The sequence below is a fragment of the Lithobates pipiens genome, unplaced genomic scaffold, assembly GCF_037356315.1.
Source record: "Lithobates pipiens isolate NorthernLeopardFrog02 unplaced genomic scaffold, aLitPip1_a1.2 Scaffold_8, whole genome shotgun sequence".
NCBI classification, from domain to species: Eukaryota; Metazoa; Chordata; class Amphibia; order Anura; family Ranidae; genus Lithobates; species Lithobates pipiens.
In genome coordinates this window covers 555,435,422-555,454,992 of record NW_027507903.1, presented here as the reverse complement: position 1 = coordinate 555,454,992, position 19,571 = coordinate 555,435,422, and the positions used below count along the sequence as shown (strand labels likewise).

Sequence of the window (19,571 nt, the reverse complement as noted above, 5' to 3'; positions counted from 1 at the left end):
CTGACAAAAAAAACTAAAAAATTGTAATGCAGTTTGCTGAAGTGAGTTGTGACAGAAACTACCAGAGAATGAACAAGCTACATGCAATATGATCTCATACCAGCACATGAACTACAGGCTGTCCTGTAAAACACTCTTGTCTTCACAGACTGCGCTGTCTTTTTATAGTCTACACTTTCAATATAGAGTATCATTTCTGGCTTTAGGTCACTCGGGACTTGAACTAGAATTGCCAGATAGAATTTAAATATAAAAATACAACCTTATAGGGCTCAGAACTAACTAAATATGGCCAGGGACTCCCTCAAAATAAGGTAAACAAAGGAAATGGATTTGAAAAGCACCAAAGAGCTTTACAAAAAAGGTATGTAATGTACAGTACACCTCCAGTGGTAAAAATAAGTGACTTACACATTACCAGTCTGACAAAACAATGTAATTCAAGTCATTGATCTACCCTATTCTTCTTTGCTCATCAAAAGCAGAGCAGACATTTTGCATCTATACAGAAAGAATGAAACAGAAAAAATTCAGTTTTTATTTTGAATTGGATCCCTTTCCAAAGCGGAACTTCACCCTAAATGAGAAGTTCCGCTTTTAAGAATCCTCTCCTCCTCCTCTAACATTATTGGAAGTTTATTTTGGGGAGGGAAGAGGGCAGCTAGTTCTGGCAGGTACCCACTCCTACTGGAATCGCCTAGGGTGGAAGTTCTACCCCCTCTCTCTGCCTGCAACTTATTGGGACACATGACAGGTCCCAAGAAGCTGCAGGACCATTCACAAAGCGCAGCAAGACTCACGCATGTGCATTGGGAAAAGCTGCCTGTGTAGCCACAAGGAGTGGCGGCCGGCTTCCCACACTTTTTTTGTGCCATGAACAAAAAAAAGACAGACAGTTTTGAAAGAAAAAAAAAAAAAAAAAAATTATATAATATATATATATATATATATATATATATATATATATATATATATATATATATATATATATATATATTTTACTTTCTCCTATAAAACATATCCAATAAAAAAAAAGTAAAAGAAAATCAAATTTCTTTATCAATTTAGGCTAATATGTATTCTGCTACATATTTTGGTAAAAAAAAATCCCAATAAGTGTATATTGATTTGTTTGCGTAAAAGTTACAGCATCCACAAACTATGAGGTATTTTTCTTTCTTTTTTTCACTAGTCAGGCGATCAGCAACTTATAGCGGGACTGCGATATTGACGCAGACAAATCAGACACCTGACACTTTTTGGGGACCAGTGGCACTAATACAGTGACCAGTGCTAAAAAATATGTACTGTCACTGTACTAATGACACTGGCAAGGAAGGGGTAAACATCAGGGGCGATCAAAGGGTTAAAGCTGTTCTCTGGGAGTGCTTACTAACTGTGGGGGAAGATAAAGATCTGTGTTCCTGCTTAGCAGAAACACAGGATCAATACATTCCCCTCTCACAGAATGGCAGTCTGCTTTGTTTACATAGGCAGACCGCCGTTCTGCCTGTCCCCAGATTACGATCAGCGTGTCCCAGCAGACATCACGTCTGCTGTACCCTCTGATTGCCTGGAGCGGGTCGCTGGTGGCAGGCGCGCACGCCCCCAGACCTGGAAGTGTCAGATCATTGGTGGGAATAAACCTGAAAGTTTAAGACTTCCTATGTCCCTCAATGGAACAAACATTTTTTCCTAGGTTTCCAAATCCACAACAGACATATTACCTTTCTCACCTCTATAAATTTTCGTTTGTTAAAAGATCACTTTCAATCAACCAAAATCCAATCCTTTCAATGAATGTGCACACTGGGTCATGCAATAACTGTGCTGAATTATTTATAGTGCACAGCAAAGTAGTAAAAGCGGAACTAAAAACTACTTCTGAGTGACGGTCTTCAGGCCTCTTCTTTAGTCACGCCATGCATGCACACAAGCTAGTCATCTCGGCACTCGGTTATCAGCCAGGCACTGTAAGCTGAGCATGCGCAGTGCCAGAGAAGACAGCAAGCAGACAGGTAGGGACATTTTATTGCAGAAGAGGTAGCACGTCTCTTCTGCAATAAAAGCTTGTCTGCTTGCCATTTCTTACATCGGAAATTATGTATGGTATGTAAGCTGTGTGCTGCTTGGGAAAACCCTTATGAGTTATTTTAGATCCAGTGCTCAACCACCCCAGAACTGGTATGTTACTGAACTTTCCAAAAGTCAGTGTGATCTGCATACAGTTTACATTGCAGATCACTATGAGTGGAGAGAGTATATAGCATTGAGAAACCCTTCCCAAGGACTTGTATTCCTTGTCGCTATGATCTTGTTGTAATAGGTTCATATTGTCCTTTGTGTAGTTCCCCAGAACCTCCCACTCAGAGGAGGGTGCACACCAATGGCTCTCAGAATTTTTTTGCACTGGGACTTTAAATCAGTAGAAAATAATGTAATCTTTAAGGTACACTTAAAGTGTTATTAACCCCAGGACCCTGCATTCACTATATCTGATCTCCCACTGTACTCAGAATATGGAAATGCAATAGTTTTAGTAAATATAACCAGCTTAATACCTTTTCTCATCAGCTGTATATAGCAGTCTTGGGACTCCTATCAGTGTCTAGTTAAAGCTTGTAGGAGGAGTTTTCATTCTACCTTGTCTGTCATATGGGGCTGCAGGACCCCTGACCCTCTGTGTGGGCAGTGCTGATTGGCCCTGTGCTAATCACATGCACCCTTCCGAGAAAAAAAAAAATCTCTAGCAATACACATCAAACTGAGCATGTGTACAGTGCCCCCAAGGCTCTGTTCTATCAGGAGATGGATTGGGGACTGTGGAAGAAGGGGAAGATCAGGGAAGACAGGATCGAACAACCTTTTTACACAATGCACAGGATTAACCCCTTAGGTTCCACAGTGAGTATAACAAGCATGCTTTACTGCATATACCGACTGATTTTACTGTTGTGGGTTTAGTAACATGTTAAGATACTCTCCCCTGCTTCACTGTTTGGCTGGAAAAGGACTTATCATTTAGCAAATATCACAAAATATAACCATAAGGTAAAGATTTACATGAACCCTGAATACTAAAGGTTGGTATATATTCCAGTAGACAGCAGAGAACTGAGGCGGTGTTTAGCCAATAACGGTGTAGTCATAAAAGCAGCTGTCCATATCAGGGGTAATGGTCCAAGCCTCCTCCGAACAGTAAATTCACAATGGGGAATATGCATAATCCAGTTGTACCTAGAAATTGACATAAATAAACATTTAGATCATGTCACTGAAGGGTGGGCCACTATCACAGGTCTTTTCCCATTTTTATAATATTAGCAATACAGACTCTAAAATGTTTTTAAAAGTTCAAATGACGCAAAGCCACTCAAAACTTTAACATATGCAGATGAGAACACCTACCAAACTTCTATATCATTCTCAAGTCAACAAAATCAAAACACTGGAATATTCACAAGACTAGAACAAGCTGTAACCAACCAAAACAATTGCTACTTATTGGAGCACAGTGCTACCCATACAGCTGTCTAAACTGTAGATGCTTGCAAATCAGTCACTGTACTAGTAGTTCTCCAAATTTCCTTCTTGCAGGTAAAGAAAAATCTGCCTTTTTTAAAATGGTATAACATAACCACTAATATATAAATAATTTAATTACATTTCTGTATTGTAGTCAAGAGCCCACTGTCACAAAACAATTGTATGCAGTTAGAAATTGGAACGATACAAAGCCTTCCAAAAGTATTCACCCCCTTGGCTTTTTACCTATTTTGTTACCATACAGCCTTTAGTTCAAGTTTTTTTTAATCTGAACTATATGTGATGGATCAGAACACAATAGTCTAAGTTGGTGAAGTAAAATTAGAAAAATATATACATAAAACTATTTTTCAGAAAAAAAAAAAAAACGGATAATTGGCATGTGTGTATGTTTTGTTATGAAGCCTATAAAAATCGCTGGTGCAACCAATAACACTAACCAAAACACTGCCATGAAGACCAAGGAACTCTCCAAACAAGTAAGGGACAATGTTGTTGAGAAGTACAAGTCAGGATTAGGTTATAAAAAAAAATATCCAAATCTTTGATGATCCCTAGGAGCACCATCAAATCTATTGTAACCAAATGGAAAGCACATGGCACAACAGCAAACCTGCCAAGAGACGGCCGCACACCAAAACTCATGGACTGGACAAGGAGGGCATCAATCAGAGAGGCAGCACAGAGACCTAAGGTAACCCTGGAGGAGCTGCAGAGTTCCACAGCAGAGGCTGGAGTATCTGTACATAGGACGACAATAAGCTGTACGCTCCATGGAGTTGGGCTTTATGGCAGAGTGGCCAGAAGAAAGCCATTACTTTCAGCAAAAAACAAAATGGCACGTTTTGAGTTTGCGAAAAAGGCATGTGGGAGACTCCCAAAATGTGCGCTAGTCTGATGAGACTAAAATTTTACTTTTTGGCCATCAAAGAAAGTGTTCTGTTTGGCGCGAACCCAACACATCACATCACCCAAAGAACACCATCCCCACAGTGGAACATGGTGGTGGCAGCATCATGCTGTGGGGATGTTTTTCAGCAGTCGGGACTGGAAAACTGGTCAAAGTTGAGGGAAAGATGGATGGTGCTAAATGCAGGGATATTCTTGAGCAAAACCTGTACCAATCTGTGATTTTAGGGTAGGACGGAGGTTCACCTTCCAGCAGGACAATGACCCCAAACACACTGCTAAAGCAACACTTGAGTAGTTTAAGGGGAAACATGTAAATGTGTTGGAATGGATTAGTCAAAGCCCAGACCTCAATCCAATAGAAAATCCAATTCAACTTGAAAGAGCTGGAGCAGTTTTGCAAGGCGGAATGGGCAAAAATCCCAGTGGTAAGATGTGGCAAGCTCATAGAGGCTTATCCAAAGCAACTTGGAGCTGTGATAGCCACAAAAGGTGGCTCTACAAAGTATTGACTCTAAGGTGGCTCTAAAAGTATTAGGTGGGTGAATAGTTATGCACATTGACTTTCTCTGTTATTTTGTCCTATTTATTGTTTGCTTCACAATAAAAATAAAAATAAAAAATCTTCAAATTTGTGGGCATGTTCTGTATGATGCAAATCCTCAAACAATAAACAATGCAAGGGGATGAATACTTTTGCAAGGCACTGTACTTTCTTCCTTGTAATATTAGTGACACTGGGGATTGTTTGTAAACAGCTTCTGTTTTCCTCCACAAATCTAGTTTCATGCTCGTGCTTTTGGATCAATGCTTTCTCTAGCACCCCCCCTCCCCCCCAAACACCCAACATTGGGGTTGATCAACTGCATGTAGCAGACAGACTCTCCCATCTATGTGTGAGAATTTAGAATGTATAATTGAGCTGTGCTCTTTTTGTTTTTTCTCTAGTAAAAATTGGAGTAACACTTTAAAGCTGATCACATAGACCAATTGAAATTCAGCTGGTTCTGGCCAAATTGTGATCAGTGTGTGGCTATCCCTACTCAGCGGAAGTTGATCTTTTGACAAGTTAAAAAAAAATGTTGTTGATCAGTGGCTTCAGCCACTGATCAGTGTACTTGACAGTGGTGTAACCTGCTGTCAGACTACAATGTCCCGGTGGGGGGATTTTGCCATCCATCTCACCTGTAGCCACCTTAAAGCAGTTATAGCCCTAACAAAAAAAAACAAAAAAAAAAATTATCCTGTTCTTTTAAAGCACGAATAACAGCACAGTGCTTGTGCTGTGTAATTTGTTCCCTTGTATAATCTAAAATATCTGGCTGATCCTGCCTAGTGCTGCCCTCCCCGCTGTAAAATGACCACGTTTTTTCATGGCTGCTGATCCATGATTACTGTGGTCAGTTTATGTGCCTCCGTCATCCCTCTGTCTCTCCTTGCTCCCCTCTCCCTCCCTGCCTGTCAGCTAGTCTCTGCTGAACTGTTCCCTGCCCCTCCTGCTGCTAAAATAACTTTGCTTACTAGAATCCCCTCAGTATGTTCTTTATAAAGAAAAATATGCAGTTTTATACATTTTTTTCAGAGCGCCACTTAGCGCTCACGTGACCACCCACCACTCTCCTCCTCTCCTTCCATGTGATGTCAGCGGGGAATTCTCAGCTCCTCCTGCTATAGCTCTCAGATTGGGTGAGGAGAGCGGCGGGTGGTCATGTAAGCACCGAGCGGCGCTCTGAAATAAGGTATAAAGCGCCATATTTTTATAAAGAACATACACTGGGGCAGATAATGCAATCTAACACTGGGGATTCTAATAAGCAAGAAAAGTGGCTACACAAACACTTTAAGTCAATGCCAGAATGAGCTCACCTGCAGGCACTTGTTTAACTCCTTTCAAGCCAATTGGACTTTTGTCCTTTATTTTACTGCAGTGGCTGGTCCATGCTGATTTCCATAGACTGGTAAATCTCTTTAAGAAAAAGTAACGCTGTGTCTTCTGATGTCCTGAGAAGAGAGAAGCAACTGTCAGTAATATAGAAAGAAATAAAGAACCCCTCTTCCAAACAGCATTAAAACAGGTATAGAATACGCCTAATTCTGGCACCAATCCAGTCCATATCCTATCCAACTGACAATCCTATGGTTACTCACAGAGTAGTCAGAGGCCTGAAAATGTGTACTTTTCAAGTGGGTTGATTTTTTAAGAAAAATCATGAGGAAGATCAAACTGCAGTGATGTTTTTTTTTTTTTTTTTTACTTGCTTTGCAGTCAGGCTGCAGTGCAGAATACAGTGGGGGGAATAATTATTTGATCCCTGCAGATTTTGTAAGTTTGCCCACTTACAAAGAAATGAAGGGACTATATTTTATCAATATGTATTTTAAATGATAGTGACAGAATATCTACCAAAAATCCAGAAAAAACACATAAAACAAATGTTATAAATTGAGTTGCAGTTCAGTGAGTAAAATAAGTACAAGCAAAACATGACTCAGTACTTGGTGGAGAAACCCTTGTTGGCAAGCACAGCGGTAAGATGCTTCTTGTAGTTAGTGACCAGGTTTGCACACATCTATCCACTCTTCTTTACAGATTTTCGCTAAATCTTTAAAGTTTCTTGGCTGTCACTTGGCAACTCGAATTTTCAGCTCCCTCCATAAATTTTCTATATGATTAAGGTCTAGAGACTGGCTAGGCCACTCCATGACCTTAATGTGCTTCTTCTTCAGCCACACCTTTGTTGCCTTGGTGGTATGTTTTGGGTCATTGTCATGCTGAAAGACCCACCCATGACCCATCTTCAGTGTTCTGGCTGAGGGAAGAAGGTTCTCATCCAAGATTTTACAATACATGGCCTGTCCACTGGCCCCTCAATGAGCCAAAGTCAGTCTGAACCTTTAGTAGAGAAACAGCCCCAATGCATAATGTTCCCATCTCTGTGCTTGACTGCGGGGATTGTGTTCTTAGGGTCATAGTCAGCATTTTTCTTCCTCCAAACACGGCGAGTCCTCCTCAGGAAGGCAAATGCACAGTCATGGCAATTAATATCTAAATGATTCAGAGAAGGATTGGGAGTAAGTGCAGAGGTCAGAGGAGACCAAAATTGAGCACTTTGGCATTAACTCAACTTGCCGTGTTTGGAGAAAAAAAAAAAATGCTGACTATGACCCTAACAACACCATCCCTACAGTCAAGCACAGGGTTGGAAACATTATGCTTTGGGCTGTTACTCTGCTAAAGGTACAAGGCCCACTTTGCCGGATTGAGGGGCCAATGAACAGGGCTATATATTGTAAAATCTTGGATGAGAACCTTCTTCTGTCAGGCCGACCACTGAAGATGGGTCATGGATGGGTCTTCCAGCAGAACAATGATCCAAAACATACTGCCAAGGCAACAAAGGAATAGCTCAAGAAAAAGCGCATTAAGGTCATGGAGTGGCCTAGCCAGTCTCCAGACCTTAATCTTATAGAAAATATATGGAGGGAGCTGAAACTTCGAGTTGCCAAGCGACAGCCAAGAAACATTAAGAACTTAGAGGAGATCTGTAACGCGTGGACCAAAAACCCTCCTGAGATGTGTGCAAACCTGGTCACCAACTAGAAGAAACATCTTACCTTTGTGCTTGCCAACAAGGGTTTCTCCACCAAGTACTAAGTTATGTTTTGCTTGGGGATCAAATACTTATTTTACTCATTGAACTAGCAACTTAATTTATAGCATTTGTTGTATGTGTTTTTTCTGGATTTTTTGTTGATATTCTGTCTCTATCATTTAAAATACACCTATGATAAAAATGATAGATCCTCAATTTCCTTGTAAGTGGGCAAACTTACAAAATCTGTAGGGGATCAAATAATTATTTCCCCCACTGTATGTACAGAATATTGCATATGTGTTGGTGTTCAACTGCACTAACTTGCCCTGTGCTGGCAGCAAGCTGTATTCCAACACTGGCCCTCCTCAGTGCTTCCATCACAAACATTAATGCTCCCCTGTATTTCAGCCTAAATCTACAGTGTCCAGAATGGCAACTATATTCTAGTGTAATATGCCCAGTGTGGGTTGTGGAGCAATTAGTGAGAAGTTAATATTGGCATTAATCATTACAATGAAACGAATACAAAATATACAGAATACAACCATTACCAGTAACACAGGTGGCTCTGAAGTGCAAACAGATATTCATTGAAGCTCTCGATCGGTTTCTCTTGGAGAACGTAGTCAAAGCGTTGTCCTCCATTCAACATCCCCACGTCAATGTGAACAGGCTCTTCCTTCTCAGGTGCTTCTTCTGATCTCTCTTACAAGACAGAATGAAAGTGAAATTAAACCTTTTATAAGCACTATCAGCAGGCGATTTAATAATTTTCTGAGAATGCAGCTTATCTTTTAACCCTTGCCTATTTTCCATTAGCAGCTGGTTTCCTGTTTCAGGTTGGCTCCTTTCTCTTGCAGCAGCCTCTGGAGCCACCCCTACATGCAGGGATTAGAACTGTCCTTACCTACACTGTGTGCAACAATAGCAGCACACAGTCCTGCAGCCTAGGATGGAAAAAGCACTCTCCTGCTCCTCCAAGCTAACATATTGCATGGAGACTGCCGTGCCCACTGTTAACTCTTTCTTGTTAGGACCAGACATTCAGGGAGGCAACTCTGTGAGACCAAAAGTATTAAAAGTGATGAACTGCAAGTGCTGGGGTAAGAATTTTAACATATAGAGTAATGGGAAATGTTCATTTTATTGTGCTCAGTGTGTTAAACTAAACAATACATAACAATGTGGATGGTGTGCTGCTCCAGTTAAGTGTTTTACTTATCAAGCCCTTTAGTGTGGTGAACACAGTTTGATGTCAGCAGCAGCTTTGGATGATCACTTGATTATAGATTATTGATACATCCCGTATTTAAACCAGGCGGCACAGAAGTAACACAGTTATAATTAAACTAAAAAATGCTGACGGTTTAATATTACTTTAAAGTAATTTTCATACCTCCTGATGCAACACATTTTACTCAGAAAACAACTCTCTCGCTAAGGTGACTCCTGGTTCTGCATACCAGTAAATCTGGGGGGCTTGGTCAAACCATCTGGGGACAAGACCTTTAATAATTGATTTAAATAGCTTAGGAAACATGGAAATCTCCTTCATGTTTGGGCCTCGGTTGTAGCATGGATATGTTCTCTCCTTCTATACAGCGCTGTGAATTGTACGGAATTACTGCATCTGTGACCACACCAACAAAACAGGTTCCTGCACTGTAGACAGAATATGCAACTGTTGCCTCTGGTCTTATTAACAGCCAAGCGATATGACAAGAGGTAACCCTTTATGGCACCACACAAAGGGGGTCATAAGAAAAAATAGCTCTAATTACGTTTTTAATCTCCATTATGTAGAAATGATAGTTATTTTCTGAAAAATATCGACAAACCAACGAACTGGGCTAATTCTTACCTCTTCTATAGGTATTACCACCAAATAGATCTGAGCACCTGGCTGCCCTTAACTGAGTGCTACAACCAAAAACGAAAGGCATCTACTGAGTACATGGTGTTTCTCCTTTTAATACATTAGATAAATTAATTACCAGCTTTGTCAACGGTCAATGGGAGTTCAGAAACAGATAGTGTTGCAGCCTCAGCCGTGGGAGGTGGTAAGGAAGGCACAGGGGGTCGGGTGAAAGTTTGCCAGGCTACTCGTAGTGAACCTAGGATATCTGTGCCCATCCGCGTGAGTCCTTCCTTCAGTTCTGGATGAACAAGAAAGCTAGTTTAGATGCCGAATACATATGTAAACTTACAATATATTGCATGTGAACAAAAGAATTAATCAACCAAAGATAGAAATAATCATTGTTACCTAAGTGCATCCTCTTCCGACCCTTATGATGGGGAATCAGCATTGGCTCAAAATCCACATCCCTGAGAACAATTGGCTCCATCCTGTATGCAACTGGATCAAACTATGAGGAGCATAGGAAAAAAGAAACGTTAACATGAATTGAACAGATTTATGATGGTGGTTTATCAGCTTTACTACAAAGGCAAACAAATTATAGTAGTATTTAATACCATAAAAATGTTTTATAGGCTTATATGACAAAGCAGCATAAAAAGCAAAACTATGTGCAAGAATACATAGGGACCAGACTTCACTCCTACTGTCAGCTGGGTGAAATCATGATCGGATAAGTATGGATTCTTACACCCTACTTTTCTGATTATAAAATACCTTGTGTGAAATGTTCTTTATTATTAGAACAATTGGCATTTAAATTAAGAATTATGCTACATATAGTCGTGCTAAGCGGTTTTCATACCAGGAAACCATGTGTTTTATTTCTCCTGCATGCACTACATCATATTATAACCACTTGCGCTTACATATGTATGTTTTATGTATATATTTAGGGTAAGTATGTACTGTATAAGGGTGAAAACCTCAGGGTAGACACCCAAAGACCTCATCCAGACAAGAGATTTTGCATACTCTCTTACAAGTCATTCCTCCTGGCGGCAGCGTTTTGGCAAAAAAAATGCCTGACGCTTGTAAAAGTATGTAATGTGTTTAAGGGCATTTACAGGCACCAAGAGTTTGGGTGGTAATTCAGTTCATTGGCCAGAATAATAATTTATTCTGGCCATTGAAATGAACCAACGCTCAAGCACTAAACGTGCCTAGAGTTTTACTTCCAGAGGTTTACTCTGCTGCTCCTGGACAAACTGGCAGTGGGGTTTTTTTGCCTGTAAAAGCCCCTGCCACTAGCATATGTGTGCATGGAGACATAGACCAACATGCAGGGAAGTTTGAAGGCAGGGGGAAAAAAATTCCCGTCGACCCTAGAGGCAGCTGAACACACATGCAGTGTACATGAGGCCTTATATTTATGTCTTGGCAGATGAGCTTAAATAAAGCAGCACAGGGAGTAAAGTTCAAGGACATCAGTCAAAACCAAGCAGATTGTTTCTCTCAGCAGATTACAGCAGAACAATGAATAAACAATGATCACTTGGTATGGGTTTCTGCATTTTGCACCTTCCTATTAACCATATTACAAAAGTACAGTATTTTCTTGCAGACTGGACTTGCAAAATCATAAAATAAAAAAGGAAGAAAAAAAATTGGTATCTTAGGAGGTGGCATTGATGGTTTAAAAATAAATAAATAAAAAAGACTGATCATGATGTAGGGCAGAAATATTCCTACAAAGTCAACGAGCCTCTCGCTTCCAATCTCTACAAAAGCAATAAGCATTAAAGAGGGTGAAATATATAGGACTCAATCCACGGTTCCCCTATTTTACAAAATCAAGCCATTTTATCCATTTGTATAGCAGCAACAAGACCATTACTTACGAAACTTGAAGCTTAAAAAACAAAAAAACAAAGCTCTCTAAAAGCACATAGATTGGCATAACATGCAAAAGTTACTGAAACACCCCCATACCACAAAGCAATGAAAAAAGATTAATCGGATCTACTGGCTGCTGAGAATTTGGAAAGAGAGGCTGCCCTATACACTATATTGTTAAAAGTATTGTGGCTCCTGCCTTTACACACGCACATGAACTTTAATGGCATCCCAGTCTTAGTCCGTAGGGTTCAATATTGAGTTGGCCCACCCTTTGCAGCTATAACAGCTTCAACTCTTCTGGGAAGGCTGTCCACAAGGTTTAGGAGTGTGTCTATGGGAATATTTGACAATTCTTCCAGAGGCGCATTTGTGAGGTCAGGCACTGATGTTGGACAAGAAGGCCTGGCTTGCAGTCTCTGCTCTAATTCATCTCAAAAGTGTTCTATCGGGTTGAGGTCAGAACTCTGTGCAGGGACTGCAAGCAACGCAGGGTGCCAAGATGAGGCCTTGCAGCTTTCACATGCGTTTGCCAATGTGTGCTAACTAAACCCCTGCTTTTAACAGACGGTTAGACTGGTTAATTTGGTTGGTCAGCAGACTGGTTGGTGAGTTGAGCTATGGAATTGTCTTTGTCTTACATGTATATGCCCCTCCATGTGCTCCTTACTGTGAAGGCCAGTTATAGGTGTGGGCAGTGGTCAGTTTTTTGTTACCGTTTGTATATATGGTCCGGGGACACACTGGGCATCTTCGTTGCCATTGTGCTCTTGCTGGGTGTCCAGTGCACTCCTGTAACTTTAAGGGGGCTTGGGCAGTCTTCAGGTTCACCTGTCCCACATCTATCCATACAAAGCATGTGATTCCACTATGGAGACACTTAGAAATTTGTGGACTTAGGACTGCAAGCAACGCAGGGTGCCGTGACGAGGCCTTGCAGCTTTCACATGCGTTTGCCAATGTGTGCTAACTAAACCCCTGCTTTTAACAGACGGTTAGACTGGTTCATTTGGTTGGTGAGCAGACTGGTTGGTGAGTTGAGCTATGAAATTGTCTTTGTTTTATATGTATATGCCCTCCATGGGCTCCTCACTGTGAAGGCTAGTTATAGGTGTGGGCAGTGGCCAGTTTTTTTTTCTGTGCAGGCCAGTAAAGTTCCCTCATCCCAAACTCGCACATCCATGTCTTTATGGTCCTTGCTCAGTGCACTGGTACAAATCATTTGATGGAGGGAAGATTATGGCCTCAACCCGATATAACACCTTTTGATGAATTAGAGCAGAGGCTGCGAGCCAGGCCTTCTCATCCAACATCAGTGCCTGACCTCACAAATGTGTTCTGGAAGAATGGTCAAACATTTCCATAGACACACTCCTAAACTTTGTGGACAGATTTCCCAGAAGAGTTGAAGCTGTTATAGCTGCAAAGGGTGGGCCAACTCAATATTGAACCCTACGGACTAAGGCTGGGATGCCATTAATGTTCATGTAGAGGCAGGTGCCCCAATACTTTTGACAATATAATGCAGTTCCTATTACATAAAGGTGCCTCCCTACTTCTTGAAAGCATCAGATACAGCATTGTGTATGATACCCTTTGGAGATAGGTTAACAAAATCTCTAAAATGTCCTAAAGTTAAAAGCTCATTAACACATGCATTGTAGTTACACTGCGTTAAATGTACACTTTTGGCTGTGCTGCGCTAATATGCCAATAAGCCTAAAGATTAGCCATGTTTGATTGACGGCACAGCTGGTATACATACCGGATGATAAATGTTAAAGAACCGTTTACATGTGGGGAATTGGTACTTGGGGTCAATCCTCTTCAATCCCCGCACAGTCAGAAACATCCCAATGGGGGATCCCCAGGCAAAGAAAATTTCCGGATGGAAACTCAGTTGTGGGTAATTAATTTTGACCTGAAAATAAATTCAATGTATTAGAAGTAATCTTGTACCTTGAATGGATTGGAAAGAACTATGCTTGTCACTTTCTTGGTGTAAATGTTTCCTTTAACCACTTTCAGACCGGACCATTTTGCTGGTAAATGACCAGAGGTCTTTTTACAATTTGGCACTGCGCTGCTTTAACTGGTAATTGCGCGGTCATGCAATGTTGTACCCAAACAAAATTTGCGTCCTTTTCTTCCCACAAATAGAGATTTCTTTTGATGGTATTTGATTGCCTCTGCGATTTTTATTTTTTGCGATATAAACGTAAAAAGACCGCAAATTTTGAAAAAAAATGATGATATTTTCTACTTTTTGTTATTAGAAAAATCCAATAAACTCAATTTTAGTCATACATTTAGGCCAAAATGTATTCAGCCACATGTCTTTGGTAAAAAAAAAGTCAATAATTGTATATTTATTGGTTTGCGCAAAAGTTGTCACATCTACAAACTAAGGTACGTTTTCTGGAATTTACGCAGCTTTTAGTTTACGACTGCCTATCTCATTTCTTGAGGTGCTAAAATGGCAGGGCAGTACAAAACCCCCCCAAATGACCCCATTTTGGAAAGTAGACCCCCTAAGGAAATTGATAAGTGGCATGTTGAGCCCATTGAATATTTTATTTTTTTGCCTCAAGCGATTGAATAATGACAAAAAAAAATTTTTTTTTTTTTTTTACACAAAGTTGTCACTAAATGATATATTGCTCACACATGCTATGGGCGTATGTGAAATGACACCCCAAAATAAATTCTGCTTTTTGGGAGCCTAGCCGCGTACGGGGCCCCGAAAACCAAGCACCGCCTTCAGGCTTTCTAAGGGCGTAAATTTTTGATTTCACTTCTCACTACCTATTACAGTTTTGAAGGCCATAAAATGCCAAGATGGCACAAAACCCCCACAAATGACCCCATTTTAGAAAGTAGACACCCCAAGCTATTTGCTGAGAGGCATGTTGAGTCCATGGAATATTTTATATTTTGCCACAAGTTGCGGAAAAATTACAAACTAATTTTTTTTTATTTTTTTTTTCACAAAGTTGTCACTAAATGATATATTGCTCACACATGCTATGGGCATATGTGAAATGACACCCCAAAATAAATTCTGCTGCTTCTCCTGAGTACGGGGATACCACATATGTGGGACTTTTTGGGAGCCTAGCCACGTACGGGGCCCCGAAAACCAAGAACCGCCTTCAGGTTTTCTAAGGGCGTAAATATTTGACTTCACTCCTCACTACCTATTACAGTTTTGAAGGCCATAAAATGCCAAGATGGCACAAAACCCCCACAAATGACCCCATTTTAGAAAGTAGACACCCCAAGCTATGTGCTGAGAGGCATGTTGAGTCCATGGAATATTTTATATTTTGCCACAAGTTGCGGGAAAATTACAAACTTTTTTTTTTTTTTTTTTTCACAAAGTTGTCACTAAATGATATATTGCTCACGCATGCCATGGGCATATGTGAAATGACACCCCAAAATAAATTCTGCTGCTTCTCCTGAGTACGGGGATACCACATATGTGGGACTTTTTGGGAGCCTAGCCACGTACGGGGCCCCGAAAACCAAGCACCGCCTTCAGGCTTTCTAAGGGCGTTACAGTTTTGAAGGCCATAAAATGCCAAGATGGCACAAACCCCCCCCAAATGACCCCATTTTGGAAAGTAGACACCCCTAAATTTAGGGGTACACTAGTGAGACTAGGTAATAAATGGCGGGTGCCCTGAAACTATAAAAAAATAACTAACCAACCAGCGTCACCTGTAACAGTTATATGGTGATCACTGGTGAAAGGGTTAACTAGGGGGCAATCAGGTCCCTGGCGCTATAAAAAGCTGCGGCGAACCTAAATACCTACCTGCCTAACTAGCGTCACCTGTGACACTAATACAGCGATCAGAAAAATGATCGCTTATTAGGCTGGGTTCACACTGGAGCGATGTGGGAACGCCACGAATCCGCGGCGGGTTCCCGCATCGCATGCCTCCCGGCGGCAGTTCACACTGCCCTATGCGAACTGCTGGGAGTGTCAGTGAAATGTTAATGACACCCCCAGATCAGTTCGCATATCGCAGTGCGATCTGAAAACTCGGATCGCATGGTGTGAACACCCATGCGATCCGATTCTGCTGCGGACCAAAAAAAGGGTCCCGTGCGAATTTGCGGCGGGTGTGGCGGGTGCGGCGAATGGCTGAACTCGAATCGCACAGAGATCGGATGTGATTTGCACTGCAGTGTGGTGCGAATCACATTCGTTCTCATAAACCGCTGCAATGTGAACCCAGCCTTAGTGACACTGGCGACGGGGGGTGATCACGGGGTTAAACCTTTGTTGGGGGGTTAGGGGGGTACATTAGAACTAAAGGGGGCTAACCCTAACTGCCCTAACAGTTATTACAGTCACAAATGACACCAATGCAAAAAAAACAAAACAAAAACAAAAAATGACATTGGTGTCACTGTGACTGGGGGGCAGGGGTAATTGGGGGGGTGATCGGGGGGGTGTGAGTGTGCCTGGCATGTTCTACTGTGTAGTGTCGTGTTGGTGCAACTCACCGATCCTCTCTCCTCGGTGTCGGAACGAAAAATACCGACACGGAGGAGAGATTACATCACTTCCTCTCCTGTGTTTACATTACAGGAGAGGAAGTGATGTCACGGAGCATTTTCATTCGTCGGGAGCGATCGCGAGGGGGTGGCCATGAATGAATGGCCGTCCCCTCGTCCGGGATCGCTCCCGAACGAATACCGACCGCCGCGGGCACCGGGCGGGGGCCCGATCGGGCCCCCGACCCGCGGGAAGGCAGGGACGTACATGTACGCCAATATGCCTGCCCGTGCCATTCTGTCGACGTACATCGTCGTGCGCCGGTCGGCAAGTGGTTAAACTTGCCACACAGTGTATGTGGCCCGGAAGATACCTAAATAATAATGAGCACCTCAACAATTTAGAAAATCTCTGTGACCAATTAGTGACCATTCCCTACTTTCCAATGTTAAGCTCCATACACACATTCAGAAATTCAGCCAGCAAATGTCGGATGTGAGCTTTTGGTCAGAAATTACGACCATGTGTATGCTCCATCGGACTTTTGCTGGCAGAATTCCAGCCAGCAAAATATTGAGAGCATGTTCTTTATTTTTCGGTCGGAAAAAGTTCCGGCGGTCTGGATACTGCCTCCTAAGGTGATACAACTCCATCCCGAATTATATATAGAAAACAAGGAAAAATGGCCCGTGGGACTTTAAATGAGTAGATCACTGAGGTCAAAACAATTAAGTAGAATAAATGTAAATAGAATTTATTACAGTTCCAAAGACATAATCATAAAGGAGCGTAAAATCATCATCAGTCATAATACATCTTGATACAATTTGAAAAGTACATTAATATACATAAACATCTTTTGCACTCGACGCGTTTCGCGAGCTCTGCATACTGCATAGTCTGGATACTGCAGTATCCAGTACCGCCCCCTTTCTATTGAACTCAGGTGGAAGACACCTATGTGCCCATTTTGTCTGTTTACTGTTCTCATGGTCATTACTACTCTTATCAACCTTAATACATTTTCATATATGCGAATATGTTTAATGTGTACTGCTATTTTGGGTAGTTTATGGTTTGGGCTCCATCATGCTGTTCCCGCTGTGGATGGCGGTGGGTTGTTCCTCTCCGGGAGCTGCGATGTACAAGCGGGAGTCTCTCCCGTGCTGTCCCCTCCCCGATGGATGGGTGGGGCCACCTGTACATCGACGCCATGTTTCTGCCTCATAGTGGGACTTCCGACAGACGCGGCGTCTCCACGTTGGGTGTGCAGTGCGCCACTCCACTGGCTTGAGCCTGCGCAGGCGTTATCCCGCATTCAGCGGGCACAGTGCGGGCTCGTACCACAGCCATGTTACGCATGGCGTTAGGGGTGTGTTCCGCTATTCCCGCTCGGGATTTAAGTTCGGGGTTCACCTGGCAAATGTTCCTTCTCTCACTTGGACTATTCTTCCACATATGAGAGGCACTACATAGGGGTAAGCACATCTCACTCCTTCACTATGCATCTTTGTTTCTTGTCCTATCTCAACATAATAGACGCATAGTAAATAGATATTTACATCACTATTATTACTAAGTCCGCTACAATATTATGGATTACTTATAATAGATTAGGCTATATTTCTTTCCCCCGTCACAACTACCACGGTGTATCTGGCTAATAAGGCACATTAAGAGACTCATTTGTCTATTACTGTTTTTCCCCATCACCTTTTCTATTTCACTTGTTCACTCTTTTCTCCCCCTTTCTTTCACACCTTCTCTTTTCTCTTCTGTTTGCGTCCCTGTCCACACTCTCATTGACTCTATTATATGATAACAATACTTTACCTTTATTTATAGGTTACTATTGAATATACTACTTACTAATTTAGATACATATATACTTTTATTATAGTTGTCATGACATGAGTGGCTATTGGGACAATTCAGAATACAAACACATGCTGTGTTCAACTCTTCTTTTTGCCATGGTCGGCCCTTTGATTGGTCCCTGATACTATCACCATCACTTTCTTTCACACTTTTCTTTTTCTCTTCTGTCTACGTCCCTGTTCACATTCTCATTGACTCTATTATACAATAACAATACTTTACCTTTATTTATAGGTCATTACTGATTATACTACTTACTAATTTAGATACATATATACCTTTATTATAGTCATCATTACATGTATGGCTACTGGGACAATTCAGAATACAAACACATGCTGTGTTCAACTCTCCTTTTGCCATGGTCGGCCCCCTGCTTGGTCCCTGATCGGGGTGTGTGGGTTATGCCTCTTCAGCTCCCGGACAGATCAGTCTCCATGGTCTCCATTTGGGATCAGCTTTTTTTGGACTAACCAACCATAATATAACCATGCATACATCTACTCCTGAGGAAGCGAGCAGAGCTCGCGAAACGCGTCGAGTGCAAAAGATGTTTATGTATATTAATGTACTTTTCAAATTGTATCAAGATGTATTATGACTGATGATGATTTTACGCTCCTTTATGATTATGTCTTTGGAACTGTAATAAATTCTATTTAAATTTATTCTACTTAATTGTTTTGACCTCAGTGATCTACTCATTTAAAGTCCCATGGGCCATTTTTCCTTGTTTTCGATTGGAAATTTCGATCGTCTGTAAAAATTCCGACACGCAAAATTCCTACGCATGCTCAGAAACAATTTGACGCATGCTCGGAAGCATTTTCTCAGCTTGTCGTAGTGTTGTACGTCACCGCGTTTTTGACAGTCGAAAGTTCAGAGAACTTTTGTGTGAACGTGTGTATGCAAGCCAAGCTTGAGCGGAATTCCGTCGGAAAAAACAAAAAAAAATTTCCAGCGGAAAATCCGCTCATATGTACGGGGCATAAAAGTCAGAATTTGCTCACCAAACTTGATTATCATTGAATATGGCCTAAACCATGGTAAGAAAAAAAAAAGTCACAACTGCTGGCAAACGATGTGTCTGCCAGGGAAGGCCAGGCACCTTTTTTTTTAGCCTAATGCCCTAGGTCAGTGGTCTCCAAACTACGACCCAGGGGAGCGAATGCGGCCCTTTGCTTGCCTTTATCTGGCTCCTGGGGTTCTATTTTATTTACTGACATTTTTGAAGGGCACAATTCCTCCCTCGATACCAAGAATTGGGCACAAATCCTACCACTGACATCAACGATGGGGCACAGTTCTTCCTGTTGACACCAACAATAGGGCCCAATGACACCAATGATGTGGCAGAGTTCCTCCCAATGACACC

The 19,571-nt window shown here is 41.6% G+C and overlaps 1 protein-coding gene across 6 annotated transcripts in view; it reads right to left on the bottom strand.

Annotated features, from left to right (window-relative positions):
* Positions 1-984: 984 nt before the first annotated feature.
* Positions 985-19,571, bottom strand: part of DDHD2 (DDHD domain containing 2) — an 88,686-nt gene continuing 70,099 nt past the window's right edge. For all 6 annotated transcript variants that reach the window (XM_077469948.1, XM_077469951.1, XM_077469949.1 and 3 more), the window contains 6 exons: positions 13,574-13,729; positions 10,318-10,420; positions 10,046-10,207; positions 8,603-8,756; positions 6,322-6,456; positions 985-3,237 (listed from right to left, as the gene is read on the bottom strand). In XM_077469948.1, coding sequence (XP_077326074.1) covers positions 6,375-6,456; positions 8,603-8,756; positions 10,046-10,207; positions 10,318-10,420; positions 13,574-13,729 — 657 coding nt within the window. In that variant the 3' untranslated portion in view covers positions 985-3,237; positions 6,322-6,374. The remainder of the gene's footprint in view (positions 3,238-6,321; positions 6,457-8,602; positions 8,757-10,045; positions 10,208-10,317; positions 10,421-13,573; positions 13,730-19,571) is intronic.